Source organism: Schistocerca serialis, chromosome 6, assembly GCF_023864345.2.
Source record: "Schistocerca serialis cubense isolate TAMUIC-IGC-003099 chromosome 6, iqSchSeri2.2, whole genome shotgun sequence".
Classification (NCBI taxonomy): Eukaryota; Metazoa; Arthropoda; class Insecta; order Orthoptera; family Acrididae; genus Schistocerca; species Schistocerca serialis.
This window is the reverse complement of record NC_064643.1, coordinates 277,180,762-277,199,169: the sequence shown is the minus strand read 5'-3', so window position 1 is coordinate 277,199,169 and position 18,408 is coordinate 277,180,762. Positions and strand designations below refer to the sequence as shown.

General features: G+C 43.5%; 1 protein-coding gene across 2 annotated transcripts in view; it reads left to right on the top strand.

Moving 5' to 3' along the window:
* The first annotated feature begins 5,170 nt into the window (after positions 1-5,170).
* LOC126484509 (limbic system-associated membrane protein) overlaps positions 5,171-18,408 on the top strand; it is a 965,824-nt gene continuing 952,586 nt past the window's right edge. For both annotated transcript variants that reach the window (XM_050108046.1, XM_050108045.1), the window contains exon 1: positions 5,171-5,298. In XM_050108046.1, the coding sequence (XP_049964003.1) occupies positions 5,184-5,298 (115 nt within the window). In that variant the 5' untranslated portion in view covers positions 5,171-5,183. The remainder of the gene's footprint in view (positions 5,299-18,408) is intronic.

The window sequence follows — 18,408 nt, the reverse complement described above, 5'->3', positions numbered from 1 at the left end:
AGTTTTATCTGAAGTGTTGTACTGCGGAGAAGAGTTTTATTCTCTGCCTCAGTAAGCAGTACTACACATTGTGCAATAAAACTGCTGGCAGCGTTTGTCAGAAGAAAAGGAATGGTGATAAATAAAGTTATCTTTATGCTCCGTAAGCCAACGAGATAGTCAATCTGTCATCGAAGCTTTCTATTTCCGCTGTATTAGCTGATTCTTGGTGATCTCATTATCAGATACTCTGGGCATCGTAATCGATGAAGCAAATTTTAATTACTTATCTTTCATAAAAATTAATCCAGATTTCCCATTCAGTGTCTCTGCACATAAATTTATTTCTATAACCCCTCTTCCTTTTAAGACAGCTGAAATTCTTTGAAGCCAGTAAGCTGTTCCAACTTGCCTATAGAACGGAAGTACGCTGGAGTTCGCCTTTCAAAATTGTTAATGAAATACCAATTCCGGAAATGAAAGTACTTTTGCTTTCTATCAGCGCAGAGCTCCTTCTGGAAGACATGACCGGGGAAAAGAAACTGTTCCTGGGCGTATTTCATGAGGTCATATTATAAGACTTCTGCAGGAGTGTGGATGACGTTTGTAGATGAATAATACTTGAAATTTAAATCATTCTACATTGACGAAATCAGACGAATCACCACCGGCCGTTACGTTATGAAGACTGTCATAACGGTCATTTATCTCAAGGTAGGTGCGCATACTGTAAGTATTGTTAGTACGGTCAAGGGTGCAAAAATAATGGGTATAGAGTCATATACATTTCGTCTCTGTAACAAATTTTCCCCCATACGAGCATAGGTATTACTTTCATACTTTGCCAGAGACCTACATCTATTGAAATATACTCTGTTAAACACTGTGCAGTACATGGCGTCGGCTACTTTTCACTAATATTGTATCTCTTCTATTCCATTCTTATACTGGCCATAGGGAAATGACTATACATATACATAAAATCTTCTAGGTCTAGTCACGTTGGTGGGAGTGGGTGTTTACGCCGCATCTGTGATGTAATTTGACGTCCATCCTACTTCTGTGACCTGGCACGAGACTCATTCGCGTTTCTGCGACTGTGCGACTGACAAGGGCATCATGATTGACGCGTTTTCAGAATGAAACGACAACAAAGTAATGGCACAGCTGTTCGCCGTCTTTATGAAGATTGTTATCCACAGCGTCCGACTCCATCGAATACCCATTTCGCCACAATTACGCAACGGCTTCGAGAAACGGTAACTTCGCCGTCAGCAGGCGTAGCTTTGGTGCTCTAAGGAGACAGCCCACAGCCGGATTGAAAGAGGTCGTACTGTATTACTTCAACTCTACTGTCGATTTCGCTGTCAGTGGCTTGGCGCATTCTCTCCAACTAGGCAGCTACAATACAATAATGCGTCGAATTTAGCGGAGCGTACTTCTGAGGCTCACCGGTACCTTCACACTACACCTATCCAGTGATTACTCGTGACTCTTAGGATATGCCCGATGGATATCTTGTACGTTACAGGCAGCGTCGTATTGGTTGGGGAGTGGACAATATGATCGTGTGTTCGAGATCACAAGAATTCGTATTACTCACAAAAGACATGTGCGAGCCTGGAAGTTAGGTGAATGGTAGTCTGACTTTCGCACTAGAAGCTCTGCAAGGTGGGGTTATAATATATTTCCAAGCATAAGGAACAGGCCCAGACTTCGCGATATTGCCCCTACTCGAGGTATGATGCACCTGTTAACAGGGTCACGATCCACATTCAAATGGCTCTGAGCACTATGGGACTTAACTTCTGAGGTCATCAGTCCCCTAGAATTTAGAACTACTTAAACCTAACTAACCTAATGACATCACACACATCCATGTCCGAGGCAGGATTCGAACCTGCGACTGTAGCGCCTAGAACCACTCTGCCACTCCGGCCGGCTGATCCCCTTTCCAGATACTTTCATCGAGTGGGAAGTAGTAACACATCGTCTGTGAGTGTGGAGAGGCAAGTTCCGCTGATCGTGTCGTTTTCAGTTGCAGCCTTTTTCAGGTAGAGGGAGACTGCAAACAATTCGACTGTGATCTGCAAACAACTGTAAGTGACCAAAATTTGTATACTACAGTTAACATGATTACACACAGAATATGTAAAAAGCAAGTGCTTAACTTTCAGTCTGTGAGATCAAGAGGACATTCTGGATATTAAAAGAAGCAAGAAGAGTTTCTTCTATTATACACATTGGCAGACTCATGTAGATTTAATTAAGACAAACTTTAATACATATATGAAACATTTACAAGAAAGGAAAGAAAGAATGCTATGGAGTAACGTATCTAGTAATATAAGCTGGAAGTTTCTCGCTTGGAACTTGAGTTTTCTTTTAGCACTGCAAATCACCGTGATTATTGAGTGTGCACACACGACCTGTTTAGAGTTCTGTGGCAATAAATTGAAATTGAATTGAACTGAAATTAACTGCATCACTTTGAAGAAACCCTGTCAACAAGCACGCGAGCAATTGCGTGTGCAGTGACTGTTACGCCCAGCACCGTTTGGTGTGTTCTGCATGACCAACAACAACATCCATACTACCTACAAGAGATACAGTTACTAATGACAGCCGATTTTGTACCATACGTTGGGGCTGTACGCAATTCCTGCGCCACTGCATCAACGAGACCCTAATATTCCAAGGCGCATTCCCTTCACGGGTGAACGTCAGTTTTCAAGGAATTGTGATCTCATTTCTCTAAACAGCCATGTCTGGGCAGACAAAACCCACGTGACATGCACGTCAAGGGTTTCCAACACAGATGTGGTGTCAATGTGTGGGCAGATATTCTAGATGGTGTTGTGAGTGGATCGTACACGCTTCTATCAAGCTCACGGGTCCCATACACTCGACCTTGCTATAAGAAGTATTGGGAGTGTTGTTGGATGTAGTGCCACTGAACGTCCGCCAAGATATCTGGTTTCAGAATTACAGCGCATCCGCTCAAATCTCACCTCTTGTTCGGGAACATTTGGACCAGTGATTCGGACACATATGGATAGGCTGAGGGGATCCAATCGTATGGCCTTCACGATGTGATTTCGTTGCACTTTTTCCTCTGGGAACGAATGGACAGACTACTGTAGAGACAGAAGAAGATCTGGTGGCACAAGCTGTGGTCGTGCAGGACAGACTGCTCACAACACCAAGTGTGATAGAGCGTGTGTACCCAAAACATCATTCGTAGCTACAATATATGCGTCGAACTTCGTAATCACCACAGCGAACCTTACTTGTAGTGGATCATAATGCTAAAGTTGCTTTGAAAAGAACAAAAGCGGTTTAAGTTTAACTGTAAACAACAGTGTTCGCGAAAGCAGATTAAACTTCCTTTTTGTTTATTTGATTATTAATGAGAGGAATTTTAAAGTAAGTGGTGTACTGGGTCACGCCTAATAGATTACTTGTAAAAGTGGTTTACGTTGCCAACTTATTTCCAAAAGGCTATATAGCACACAAATGTTACATTTCTTGACATAGGTTCCAGTTCAAGATCTTATCTACTCTGCCTCCTCCACAAGGACTAGAACGGTATTCCGAAGAGATGGTCAGTATTCAGGGATATGAAGGGAATTATTCGAAACAAAATGTAAAGTAAACATGGGCTCTGAAACGCGTGTCTTACGAGCTTTGAGTAATTCTTGATCTTCGATACCGTGAACCAAATGTTTACTGGATATTTTTATCTTGTATTGGTCCATATTATCGCTTAACAAAATATGAAAAGCAAAGAGGTTGCAGTAGAAGAGATTTCTTTCACAGAATTGGAGATCAAGAATTGCTCATAGCTCTTAAGGTATGCGTTTTAGAGCCCTTGTTTACTTGACTATTTTCTTTCGAATGATCATTTCTGACATGTCCCTGAATACTGACCATCACTTCTCAAACACCCTATATATACTTGTGTAGTCCTGATGTCCTCTAATGCGTGTAATATCAGTGCATGTTCACAGGTATCAAGGTACCGTAATATTGCCAGAAAGTGTATAATGAGAATTACATCATCTTTCTGTCGAGGATTAGCGTTTATAATACCCAAATAAACCTTAGACTGGGCTAAACCGACCTGTTATCATCACCTCTCAGAATCCGTTCTATGTCTGCTGTGATCCTTTCTTGATATGTGAACCAAGCTCTGGAACAATACTCTAGAAATGGTCGTAATAATTTCCTACAACAAATGGGCATCCGAAGCCAAAATCACACTGCGAGTGAAAAGAGAATAGGGAGTGGGGGCGGAAGGGAAAGGCATACATGGAAGAGGAATATAATGATCTTATATTTCAACGTTTACCTCTTATTGATATTTTGACTCAGAATCCGTGAGCCATTCAGAAGATTTGTCGGTGACTTTCTAGCCGGCTGCTGGGGCCATGCGGTTCTAGGCGCTTCAGTCCGGAAGCATGCGACTGATACTGTCGCAGGTTCGAATCCTGGCACGGGCATGGATGTGTGTGATGTCCTTAGGCTAGTTAGATTTAAGTAGTTGTAAGTTCTAGAGGATTGATGACGTCAGATGTCAAGTCCCGTAGTGCTCAGAGCCATTTGAAGCATTCGGTGACTTTCTGACCGCGGTCAGAATACTAGCCTCTTTTTCCCCCTGAAAAGACACAGCTGTACTTCGAGTTCAGTAGGCACACGTAATGGATGAAATACTTGACATAAAAGCGCCAATAACAGAAAAATAACTCGCAGACATGGGGGAAGTGCAGATGGTAAATGCATAACTTAGACAAACTGATAAGTCATAGACATGTTACTGCTCGTGACGCAGCAGATTCGTCATTACTATGGGCTAGATGGGATGTAAGACACGAACAAAGATTTTATTGTCACTTATTTCTTAAATTTAAATAGTTAAGTCATAGATAAACGTATGATTTCGAACTTTCTTATGATGGAAACGACTTCTATTTTCAGCGCGACCTCTACTGTCGCACGTTCGAATCCTGCCTCGGGCATGGATGTGTGTGATGTACTTAGGTTAGGTAGGTTTAAGTAGTTCTAAGTACTAGGGGACTGATGACCTCAGATGTTAAGTCCATAGTGCTCAGAGCCATTTGAACCATTTCGACTTCCATTTTTTCCTGAGGTCAGACGCAGCTAACTTTCTCGTACTTTTGTTCGCAGTGGAACCGGCAGCGGTGATGGGTAACGACCTGAACAGCGCCACCGAGCTGCCCTCGTTCATCACGTCCGGCAGGAACTTCCGCATCGTCACCAGCGACACCGTCGTCTTACCCTGTGAGGTGACCAACCCAGGTAGGAGTTTGCAATCGAAAAACACATCAAGTTCCTCTTACGTCCTCAGATATGTTTTAAGATTCTATTCCGCTTGTAGCAGTTCACAGAAGTTACGAAGCAACTGGTCCGTAAATAACTGCTCTCCGATAGAATGTACTGTACAATGAAGGTTTTGATATAAGAACATCGATATTTTGGATCATGAATGCTATTTTATTTCTTTTTTTTTGGATTCCAGTTCCCAAATATTTACAAATATAGTGGCATAATAGGATAGTACACTGAAGCGTCAAAGAAGTTGGCATAGACATAAGTATTGAAATACAGAGTTACGTAAACAGGCAGAATACGGAGCTGCGGTCGGCAAAGCCTATATAAGACAGAAAATGTCTGGCGCAGTTTTTAGATCGGTTACTGCTGCTACAATGACAGGTTATCAAGATTTAAGTCAGTCTGAACATGGTGTTACAGTCGGTGCACGAGCGATGAGACACAGCATCTCCGATGTTGCGATGAAGTGGGGATTTTCCCGCACGATAATTACACGAGTGTACTGTGAATATCAGGAATCCGGTAAAATATCAAATCTCCGACATCGCTGCGGCCGGAAAAAAATCCTGCAAGAACGGGACCAACGACGATTGAGGAGAATCGTTCAACGTGACAGAAGTGCAGCCCTTCCGTAAATTGCTGCAGATTTCAATGCTGGAGCATCAACAAGTGTCAGCGTGCGAACCTTCAACGAAACATAATCGATATGGGGTTCCGGAGCCGAAGGCCTACTCGTATACCCTTGATGATTGCACGACACAAAGCTTTATGCCTCGACTGGACCCGTCAACACCGACAATGGACTGTAGATGACTGAAAACATGTTGCCTGGTCGGACGAGTCTCGTTTCAAATTGTATCTATCGGATGGACGTGTATGGGTATGGAGACAACCTCATAAATCCATGGACCCTGCATGTCAACAGGGGACTGTTCAAGCTGTTGGGGCGTGTGCAGTAGGAGTGACATGGGACCCCCGATACGTCCAGATACGACTGTGACAGGTGACACGTACGTCAGCATCCTGTATGATCACTTGCATCCATTCATGTCCATTGTGCGTTCCGACGGACTTGGGAAATACCAGCAGGACAATGTGCCTTTCTTTCAGCGGCATGTTACAGTCCTGTGTTGCAAGTATTTAAATATTACCAGTACTGCAGACATGTACCGGTAAAACGTTAATTACGTAACTTTATTTTCTTCGCCTTCGGGCTAACAGCTAGTAGAAGTGAGATAGCTGCAGAGCCGTCGTTCAATAAATAATGCCCCTCAGTTTTCATCTACATCTACATCTACATTTATACTCCGCAAGGCACCCAACGGTGTGTGGCGGAGGGTACTTTTCGTGCCACTGTCATTACCTCCCTTTCCTGTTCCAGTCGCGTATGGTTCGCGGGAAGAACGACTGTCTGAAAGCCTCCGTGCGCACTCTAATCTCTCTAATTTTACATTCGTGATCTCCTCGGGAGGTATAAGTAGGGGGAAGCAATATATTCGATACCTCATCCAGAAACGCACCATCTCGAAACCTGGCGAGCAAGCTACACCGCGATGCAGAGCGCCTCTCTTGCAGAGTCTGCCACTTGAGTTTATTAAACATCTCCGTAACGCTATCACGGTTACCAAATAACCCTGTGACGAAACGAGCCGCTCTTCTTTGGATCTTCTCTATCTCCTCCGTCAAACCGATCTGGTACGGATCCCACACTGATGAGCAATACTCAAGTATTGGTCGAACGAGTGTTTTGTAAGCCACCTCCTTTGTTGATGGACTACACTTTCTAAGCACTCTCCCAATGAATCTCAACCTGGTACCCGCCTTACCAACAATTAATTTTATATGATTATTCGACTTCAAATCGTTCCACACGCATACTCCCAGATATTTTACAGATGTAACTGCTACCAGTGTTTGTTCCGCTATCATATAATCATACAATAAAGGATCCTGTAAGAGGCCCAAACTATCATGTCTGTGCCAGAGGGTGGATGTCCAAACCAATTTGGCAGTGTGTTCCGGGGTTCTGGTGTGCATTTTCTCAGGATAATTTATTTCTAAGATTCAGAATTTGGTGACAATATCGGTCAACACTTCTCTCAGATGATCCACTTTCCTGAATAATCTCCATCACTGTGGTCTTACGCCAGCATTGAGTAACACCATATGTTATCTGTTGATAAAAGCTCTTGTCCATGTTTTTTGATGCATGAATTACTCTCTCTTCAGCTTCTTTCGTGCAGGGTCTTTAAGAGGCCCAAACTATCATGTCTCTGCCAGAGGGTGGATGTCCAAACCAATTTGGCAGTGTGTTCCGGGGTTCTGGTGTGCATTGTCATATTGGAGCAAGTGTCCTTTTGGATTCTCGTCAGACCAAACATATCCGCAACGCTTTTTGAGTTTATTCAGAGTCCTTAGTGTGCCCCTGATTTAGAGATTGACACTTTTGACAACACATCCAAGAGAATAGCACCTCTATCCCAATAGACTATCACGAATTTGCCAGCAGAGGGGGCTGCTTTGATTTTCTTCTTTCTTGTGGTGGTGCCACTACTGCGATAGACTTTTCTTTTACAGTTGAAAGTGATGCATCTGAATTTCGTCACCGGTAACGATCAGAGACACAAAGGCTTCTTCATTGACCTCAAACTGCTCCAGCAGTTCAGAAACAATGGCTTTTCTTTAAATCTTGTGATCAGTTGTGAGCATTGGTGGAAGGACGCCTTTGAATATCCAAGAGTCTCACTGAAGACGCACCTCTAGTGCTGACAGAGATAGCTTAGAGCCAATTATCGAGCTGTGGTGCGTTGATCTGCGAGAATAATGGCATACGAGGGAATCAGCACATCGGGAGTAGTGGCTGCGACGGGATTACCGAACATGGCCGATCATGGCTCTCAGTTTCCGCACTTTCTGACACTTTAACACTCTTCAGCCATCACCCAACACTATTCTTATCGACTACATCTTGTCTGTAAACTGCACGCAAATGTTTATGGATGACCACCAAAGTTTCTATTCCCGCAACCAAAACATCTATTACGGCACGCTGCTTGTAAAGAGTGTCTTCCGTAGACAGGGAAACGACGAACTGGGGACAGGAGTTGCCAGCCAAGGAAAACGTCATTCTACAAAAAAAAACCAAAATTTTATTTGCTCAGGCCAACAATGATTAACCAAACAAGAATCATTAATAGTTGCTCGAAGGCTTACACTAAAAAGAGCGTATCGTACCAAGAAGGCACCAAAATACTTTTACGAAAGTTTGGACAATCCATACAACCAAAAGCAGGCTTGAATCACCTGTACTGGACATACACTCTTCCCAACGTATTTTCTATGTTCCCGCAGTAACTGGCCATACGATAACAGTAAAAAAACAATTCATTAAAACCTAGGCAAAACAGTTTTACGCAAAATAAACAGGACGAACACCTTCAAGACTTCTTAAGCCCCACAAGTATTTAAAAATTCATTGAAATTGCTAAACTGTCAAAGTTGCACACGGGTTTGTTTTTATTTAAGTGGCGAACAGGTTCCGACTTCAGTCCATTATAAAGATAATAACTTACCACATTAACTTTTTTCCATAAAATGTGATTCTCACTCTATCAATTCTTGCGTCGTTTGCTAATAGGAACGCAAACCAAAATTAATCTTTATTGTTCCTCACAGTCTTAATAGGTGTGGAAAAGCGCCAACGCAGACATATGCTTTAAACGAAAAACCTTTATTCAGAAACTAACTTTTCCTTTTCATTTACAAAATGGCATGTACGCTTTCCTTTTTGCCATAAATGACACATATTTCATCTATTTTGATCTACAGAATTCTTCTTAGTCTCCAAACCAGACACCATTACATACATATATAAAATATTTGCACCTTGAATATGGATAATGGACTAGAGTCGGAAACTGGTCACCTTGTGCGTAAAGACGGGATCTGAGCAACTTCGACGGTTTTGTAATTTCATTTAAGCATAGTAAGCTGCTGCCTAGTGCCATCTATATGCTTGACGTGAGTATCTAAGAATTACTAAAAAATTACTAAACAGTAAAAAACTGCGATATCTTAATTAATATAATCCATAGGGTGATTGACTCACGTGAAACACCTCGTAGATTTAAACAGATTACAATTTTGAGCTTTGAAAAAGACGCAAAACAAATTTTACCAGCTTGTTAAGCCCCAAAACACACAGAAACATTAATAAAGTAACTATATACGACGGTAGTATCTGTTCCCGAAAGAACAGTTACCGTCGATGACCATGCAGGAGATCCTCGGTTCGACTCCCGGTCGGGGCACATATTTTCAACATGTCCTCAATGAAGTACATCAACGCCTGTTTGGAGTTAGGGTGTCCATTTAATTGTAATTTCAATAAAATAACTGTTTGGAACTTAAGGAAAAGAACAGATCTCAGTTAATCCAAGTTTACAGGGATATCCTATAACCAAAAGCCAGGCAATACCAGACACCTAATACAGTGTCTGAAGCAGTAGTTGTTGCAATTGACGACGCTTGACAGCCCGGAGAAAAATGACCAGAATGAAGAGTCAACAGGCACGGTTTGTAAAACGCAGCAGCGTCGAAAGCAGATGTACAGAAACGAGCTCATCAGTTTGAACTCCATTAGTAATACCAGCCGACGTGTGCGGCTGAGTCGGCAGTACAAGTTCCTCAGTCCGTTCAGCCTCTGCCTACCAGTGATCGGTGCCCTCGGAGTATCACTCATACTCGCAGAACAGAGTCCTGCCAGCACCTCCTCCGTCCGCAGCTGGTGGTGTAGTGGCTAGCGTTTCTACCTCTGGATCACAGTGTCTCGGGTTCGATTGCCGGCCGGGTTGGTGATTTTCTTTGCCCGAGAACTGGACGTTTGTGCTGTCGTCATCATTTCATCGTAATCACCACCATCCGTGCCAGTGGCTAGATTTAACTGAGTAAAAAAATTGGACTGTGAAGAAAATGGGGAGTTTGTACGGGTGCTGATGAAAGCGCAGTTGAGTACGCCACAAACCAAAACATCATCAGCAGCTTCTCCTCTTCTTGCGAGTACCAGCTCGTGACCCTCACCAAGCGCTGGCTTGCCCATCCGCTCCAGTCCGAACGCCAATACAGAATGACATCAGCCTGTACGGCGACCCTTAAAAGTATCACAGGCGGAGAGTTCGCGCTCTCTCGAGGGACGAGGTCGAACCCGTTGCTGATCAACTGTCAGATAGTAGTGCACAACCACTATCGATACGAGCTGTTAGAGAATTGTTCCCAGCTTCACACATGTGCAGAAGAAACATCAAATTTGAAAACCCAATAGTTTTCCTATAAACAGTCAGTTGACGAAAGTCATATGGCAGCGACATGCACGTATACATATGGCGGTGGTATCGTATACAGAAGGTATAAATGGGCAGTGCATTAGCGTATCTGTCATTTGTAGGCAGATGATTCAGCTGAAAAGATGTCCGACGTAATTACCCTCTTACGACCGGAATTAACAGACTTTGGTAGTTGGACCTAGACGCATGGGATATTCCATTTCGGAAATCATTAGATGATACAGTATTACGAGATCCACAGTGTCAAGAGTGAGACGAGAATACAAAAATTCAGTTATTACCTGTCACCACGGACAACACAGTGACCGACAGCCTTCACTAAACGACAGAGCGAAGCAGTGTTTGCGTAGAGCAGTCAGTGTTAACAGACCAGCAACACTGCGTGAAATAACCTCAGAAATTAATGTGGGATGTGCGAGGGACGTAATCGTTAGGTCCCTGCGGTGAAATTTGGTATTAATAGGCTATAGCTGCAGACAAACGATACGAGTACCTTTGCTAAAAGCACGAATTCGCCTACAGAGCCTCTCCTGCGCTCGTTAGTCCGTTGACGAATGTAAAACCTTGGCCTGGTCAGATGAGTCCCTATTTCAAATGGTAAGTGGTGATGGTAGGATCAGAATGGGGAGCAGACCCTACGAAGCCAGGGACCCAAGTTGTCAACAAGGGACCGTGCCAGCTGGTGGTGGCTCCATAACGATGTGGGCTGTGTTTACATGGAGCGGACCAATTGAACCGGTCATTGACAAGTAATGGTAATTTCGGCTACGGCTACGTGGAGACCATTTGCAGCCATTCACAGACTTCATATACCCAACAGCTATGGAATTTTTATGGATGATAACACGCCTTGTCAGCAGGCTCAATTGTTCGCGATTTGTTTGAAAAACATTCTGGACAATTCGAGCGAATGATTTGATGAACAAAATCGCCCGACATGGTACATAATCTAGAGGTCCGCACCGGCAACACTTTTCGCAGTTATGGACAGCTATTGAAGCAGCATGGCTCACTATTTCTACAGGGGCTTCCAACGACTTGTTGACTCCTCACATCTAGTTGTACTACGCCGAGCAAAAGGAGGTCAGACACGGTTTTAGGAAGTGTAGCATAACTTTTGTCAACCCAGTGTATGTTATCGGCTGTAAAAGGCATCGGGTCATTATTTATTAACGCGTATCGTATAAATACGTTCGTGGATTGCTATGAAGAACATGCAATCGGCATGAGAGATATTAGGTTCTCTACAGCTGTCGGATAATGCATGTATAGGTTTACACGTATGTGTCGAGTTCTGCGCAGCCATCTGCAAACCGACGAGATCACAATGATACTGGCTCTGCCCCCGTGTCAAAAGCACGCTGTTCCCGCGGCTCCCTGCGTGCAAAGTGTTTACAGGCTGCAATGCCTGCCGCAGAACGCCGTGCGCCGGCCTTCGCTTTCGCAGCGACGCAATCAACGCGGCGGTCAGCTTGCGCCGCAGGGCAGCAATAAATCGCCGCCACCGCCGCCGCCGCCGCCGCCGCCGCTACCGCTGGTTGCTATTCAACAGGTAACGCTATTAAATTACCTGTCGCTGATTGGTCCATCGTGATTGCGTTTTCACAATCAGCCTACCGGCGAAACGTGCCTGCGACGCGACGCAGCGTTCCGCGCTGATTTCCAGAAATTTTGGTCCGTCTCCCCGTTGCGGCTAAACGTAGCTGCCGATTTCCGTCAGGCCACGAGACGAGAAGAGGCAGAGTATTGGGATTTCCGCGCCTAACTTCTTCGGTCCCGCAACCTTTTGTTAGTAGTGCGTGCGCGTACACGTACACACACACACACACACACACACACACACACACACACACACACACACAAGCGCGCCGCGCGCACACTCACACACACTCTCTCACACACACACACACACACACACACACACACACACCACTGCTCTACCTGTCTCTTCCGTCCACTATGATCCTCCACAGCGCACTCTTGTTTTCGAGTTAACCGGTGTTGAAACTGAATTGCATCTTTACGGTATTATTTTCACTGTCGAACAGAAAATACACTACTGGCCATTAAAATTGCTACACCACGAAGATGACGTGCTACAGACGCGAAATTTAACCGACAGGTCGAAGATGCTGTGATATGCAATTGATTAGCTTTTCAGAGCATTCACACAAGGTTGGCGCCGGTGGCGACACCTACAACGTGCTGACATGAGGAAAGCTTCCAACCGATTTCTCATACACAAACAGCAGTTGAGCGGCATTGCCAGGTGAAACGTTGTTGTGATGCCTCATGTAAGGAGGAGAAATGCGTACCATCACGTTTCCGACTTTTATAAAGGTCGGATTGTAGCCTGCTGCGATTGCGGTTTATCGTATCGCGACATTGCTGCTCGCGTTGGTCGAGATCCAATGACTGTTAGCAGAATATGGAATCGGTGGGTTCAGGAGGGTAATACGGAACGCCGTGCTGGATCCCAACGACCTCTTATCACTAGCAGTGGAGATGACAGGCATCTTATCCGCATGGCTGTAACGGATCGTGCAGCCACCTCTCGATCCCTGAGTCAACAGATGGGGACTTTTTCAAGACAACAACCATCTCCACGAACAGTTCGACGACGTTTGCAGCAGCATGTACTATCAGCTCGGAGACCATGGCTGCGGTTACCCTTGACGCTGCATCACAGACAGGAGCGCCTGCGATGGTGTACTCAACGACGAACCTGGGTGCTCGAATGGCAAAACGTCGGTTTTTTCGAATGAATCCAGGTTCTGTTTACAGCGTCATGATGGTCGCATCCGTGTTTGGTGACATCACGGTGAACGCACATTGGAAGCGTGTATTCGTCATCGCCATACTGGCTTATCACCCGGCGTGGCGGTATGGGGTGCCATTGGTTACACGTCTCGGTCACCTCTTGTTCACACTGACGGCACTTTGAACAGTGGACGTTACATTTCAGATGTATTACGACCCGTGCCTCTAGCCTTCATTCGATCCCTGCGAAATCCTATATTTCAGCAGGATAATGCACGACCGCATGTTGCAGGTCCTGTACGGGCCTTTCTGGATACAGCAGTTGTTCGAATGCCGCCCTGGATAGCTTATTCTCCAGATCTCTCACCAATTGAAAACGTCTGGTTAATGGTGGCCGAACAACTGGCTCGTCACAATACCCCAGTCACTACTCTTGATGAACTGTGGTATCGTGTTGAAACTGCATCGGCAGCTGTACGTGTACACGCTATCCAAGCTCTGTTTGACTCAATGCCCAGACGTATCAGGGAAGTTATTATCAGGGAAGTTATTACTGCCAGAGGTGGTTGTTCTGGGTACTGATTTCTCAGGTTCTATGCACCCTAATTGTGTGAAAATGTAATCACATGTCAGTTCTCGTATTATATATTTGTCCAATGAATACCCTTTTGTCATCTGCATTTCTTCTTGGTGTAGCAATTTTAATGTCCAGTAGTGTACTTAATATTTGTCAAAGACTGCGGCGATCATTCGTTACGGATAGGAATGCTGCATTTCGTCCTAATGAAATCTCGACTTTTGAGGCCTATTGTATTTAGTGTTTGTAAACTGAAGTGCGAGCAATGCTAGTGGTGTCAGAAACGAAGTTCCCCTCTAGTTGTGCATTTGACTTAAATTTGTGTCGGTTTCTTACGTTAGAGATATTTCGTAGGCGATTTTGAATAGCTTTAATAAGGATTACGAAATGCATCTTCCAATATATAGCTGTACTTATTTTTATTTTGAGAAACGAAATTAGTCAAAATCTGACGATTCTCGCACCATCTCTAGGACAGAACATCATACAGGATGCAAATGATGACAGTTTACAACGTACCGCAGTGGTGTTGGTGAAGGAGAGAGGAACAAACTGATCTATCAAGCCCCAAAACAGTCTGGTTCTGGCCTACAAAAGACACCTACGCTAGAGCACGTGCGTGCAGTGCGAGATTTTCGTTAAAATCATCCTTGGATATTAAAACTGCCTGTTCCTGTCTTTTAAATATTATGAAATTGACATTGATGTCATTTTTTGTCTCATAATATTGTGAATTTTAAGAGCGTAAGATTAAGATTATCTGTCATGTTACGTACACAAACTGGTAATGCTGTTGTCCTTGTGCTACTCTTGTACTTAGATTTCTGAAGGTGGAAATAATTCCCAAACACATCCTTCATACTGTGTAATCAATAAAGACGTTATTCAGCTACCCTGCGACTTTTTATGTGTCATAGCCAGCTTAACTACAAATCTACCCATATTTACTAGAAGACGGGTTACTTCTGTAACTGAAATATCAGATATGAAGATGGTTCTGAATTAACCGAAACCGGTCATATGAATAATAAAAAAAAAATTGCAATCAGGACGGATTTTAAGTAACATTATAAAATCACTGATTGCTGTTATCCCGTAAGACAATATGTCTGTTTTTGCTTACATAGGTTAACTTGAGACTGGATTTTAAAGGTAAATGGTTTTTGCATAACATTTGCAAAAGCCTATTTTTTCTTTCATTACCGTCACGGGAAAGTTTAAATTAATAACGTTGAAATAGCCGACTGATCCCGCGGCATGTGAGAGCGAGGCTATACTGAAAATCTCGCGCGACACGTTTGTCTGGTATTTTAGTTGTCTTTCGTAGGCCTGCCTTGATAGACCACAAGTGTGCTATTTCAAATTTATCGTCTCGACTTTCACTACACCATTGTGGTTCTTTGTGAACACTTATCGCATTTTACTGTGCGTTAGATAATTGTAATAATTAGGCAATATCTAGAAATGCTCCATTATGGTATGACTTCTGATGTATTTATTCATGTACTTGTGTAGGCACTAGGCTTGCCCCAAGAGAATTGATAGTTTACGTTAGAACTATGTACCGACTTAAGAAAGACTCATACTTCCATTGCACGCTGAGACCTTTACGCAACACGGATGGCGTACGTCATCTGTCTTCCAGCAGGCACTGTTCTGCTGCGGTACGGATAACAAGCGCTTCACAAAGTGTGACTGAAATCGTACGGCAAATGGAAACGAAATCCATACTTGAAGTACGACTCTTCGTTGGCAAAACGTCTAAATTACACACAGATTTGCAATCCTATCTACATTTACGTCTACCTACATACTTCACAAGCCACCGTCCGATTGCGCCGCTGAAGGTATCCTGTACCAACACTTGTCTTTTCCTTTCTTGTTTTATTCGCAGATAAAGCGAGGGAAAAACGCCTGTCTTTATGCCATTGCATGAGCCTTAATTTCTCGTATCTTACGTACGTGCTCATTACTCTAAATGTGTGTTGGCAGCAGCAGGATCGTTCTGCAGTCAGCTTCAAATGGCGGTTCTTAAAATGTTCTAAATGTTCTTCGTCTAAAAGAACGTCGACTTGCCTTCAGGGCTTCCCATTTGAGTTCCCGAAGCATGTCCATAACATTTGCCTGTTGTTCGAACTTACCGGCAATGAACCTAGCAGCCCACATCTGAATTGCTTCGATGTCTTCCTTTAATTCGACCTGGCGCAAATCCCAAGCAATCGAGCAGAACTCAAGAATAGTTTGCACTGGCGTCCTATATGCGGTCTCTGATGGACCACACTTTCCTAAAAATCTCCCAATAAACCGATGACGACCGGTCGCCTTCCTTACCACAAACCTCAAACGCTCGTTCCATTTCATTTCGCTTCTCAAAGCTGTGCCCACATATTTAAACGATGTGGCTGTGTCAAACAGGATATTCATAATGCTGTATCTGAACATTACGGATTTGTTTTTCGCGACTCATCCGTTTTAAGTTATATTTTTCTGCATTTAGAGCCAGCTCATCACTCCAACTAGATATTTTATCTAAGTCGTCTTGTACTATCGAACAGTCGTTCACCTTCGACATTTTCCCATACACCACAGCATTATCAGCAAACAACCGCAGATTGTTGCTCGTTCTGTTCTCCATATCATTTATTTATATATAAAGTAATAACGGTCCACTCACGATACCCAGGGGCGCATCTGACGATACACTCGTCTCTAACGAACACTTGCCATCAAGGACAAAATACTGGTTTCTATTACCTAAGTAGTCTTCGAGCCACTCACATATATAGGAACCTATTCTGTATGCTCGTATCTTCGTTAATAGTCTGCAGTCAGACACATTTCCGAAATCTAGAGAGAAGGAGTCTGCCCGTTCCCCTTCATCCACAGTTCGCAGTACATCATGTTAGAAAATAGCAAGCTGAGTTTCACACTAACAATACTTTGTAAATCCGTGCTGATTAGTGAATATAAGCTTTTCGGTCTCTAGAAAATACTCTGGCGGCATATCGACCAGCTGCAGCGTCGTTTCTGTTCGTAGTGAAACTGTGCCAGCAATTTGTCCACGGTCGCACAGATGTGGATAGTTCTGATCGTAATGTCCAGTTCTTGTACCATGTGATTTCCATCCTTTTGAGAACCTGGAAGCTCGTCTAGGGTGAGTGAGATCTTTCAATGATGTTGACGGTCACACAGCAGTATTAATGGCTCTGTGACCCATGAGCGGATCTCTGTCGACGAGGAAGTGAATGATTGAACGTTCCTAGTTGATGACTATATTGAGAAAACAGAGTCATGCATCTCCTACTTTCAAGTGTGGTGCAGCTGTCAACAAACGTTGCTTGACCTGCCATAACAATCTGTATATTACTGTTTGATGACCTTTCGTACAAGATCAGGTATATGACAGTTATACCAAAATGGAACTGTGACCAGCTGCACTGTTCAGTTTATGACCTTGTCTTGCTGTGGCCTAGTTCGCACTATATTATTGTTATTGTTATTATTATTATCATTAGTTTTTCGATAATACCTATGCTAGTTTTGTTTATAAATCTTGACGATGTGAAAAAAATGGTTCAGCTGAGCACTATGGGACTTAATTTTCTGAGGCCATCAGTCCCCTAGAACTCAGAACTACTTAAACCTAACTACCCTAAGGACATCACACACATGCATGGCCCAGGCAGGATTAGAAGCTGCGACCGTAGCGGTTGCGCGGTTCCAGACTGTAGCGCCTAGAACCGCTAGGCCACTCAGGCGGGCTACAGACTCCATTCGAAAGGCTACGAATAGCATCGCCGCGTATCGGAACTTCACGAAAGTAAGGGCTGAAATGGGAATATTGCTCGATGTGACCCAACAAATTCCACGTTTTACATCTGATACTAACCGAGACAAAAATTTTGTTGCATTACCTATTGAGCGCTCCTCCTATTTCGCAATGCATATTTTGTAAAGTATATCTGATCAGTTAACCACTGACTACTTCGGTCAGATGAAAATGTATATCGAATTAGCTTCAGAAAAAAACTTTTTAAACACAACGAAGTAATGCAATTTTGTCATATGATGACATGATGGAGACCGTGGCTGTTGTTTGAAGACAAATGTTGATGGAGTTGGAACAGCAACCAGCCACAAATTTACTTTCAGTTCCTTTATTCAAAGGGTACCGTTACCGGTTTCGAATCGTTGAGATTCTTTCTCAGACGGTTTACATGCTTTCTTTATGACGTGTGGTGGTTTTTTTTCCGGATTAATTGCCTTTATACGTCGGTTTTGAGTGTTTGTTTTCATAACATTCGTCCAACAGATGTAACTGCAGTGCCACTGTATTCTTATTGTTGCACAAGTGAACACTTTCTCAGTGAGAACAATTTACGTGTGCAACAATAAGAA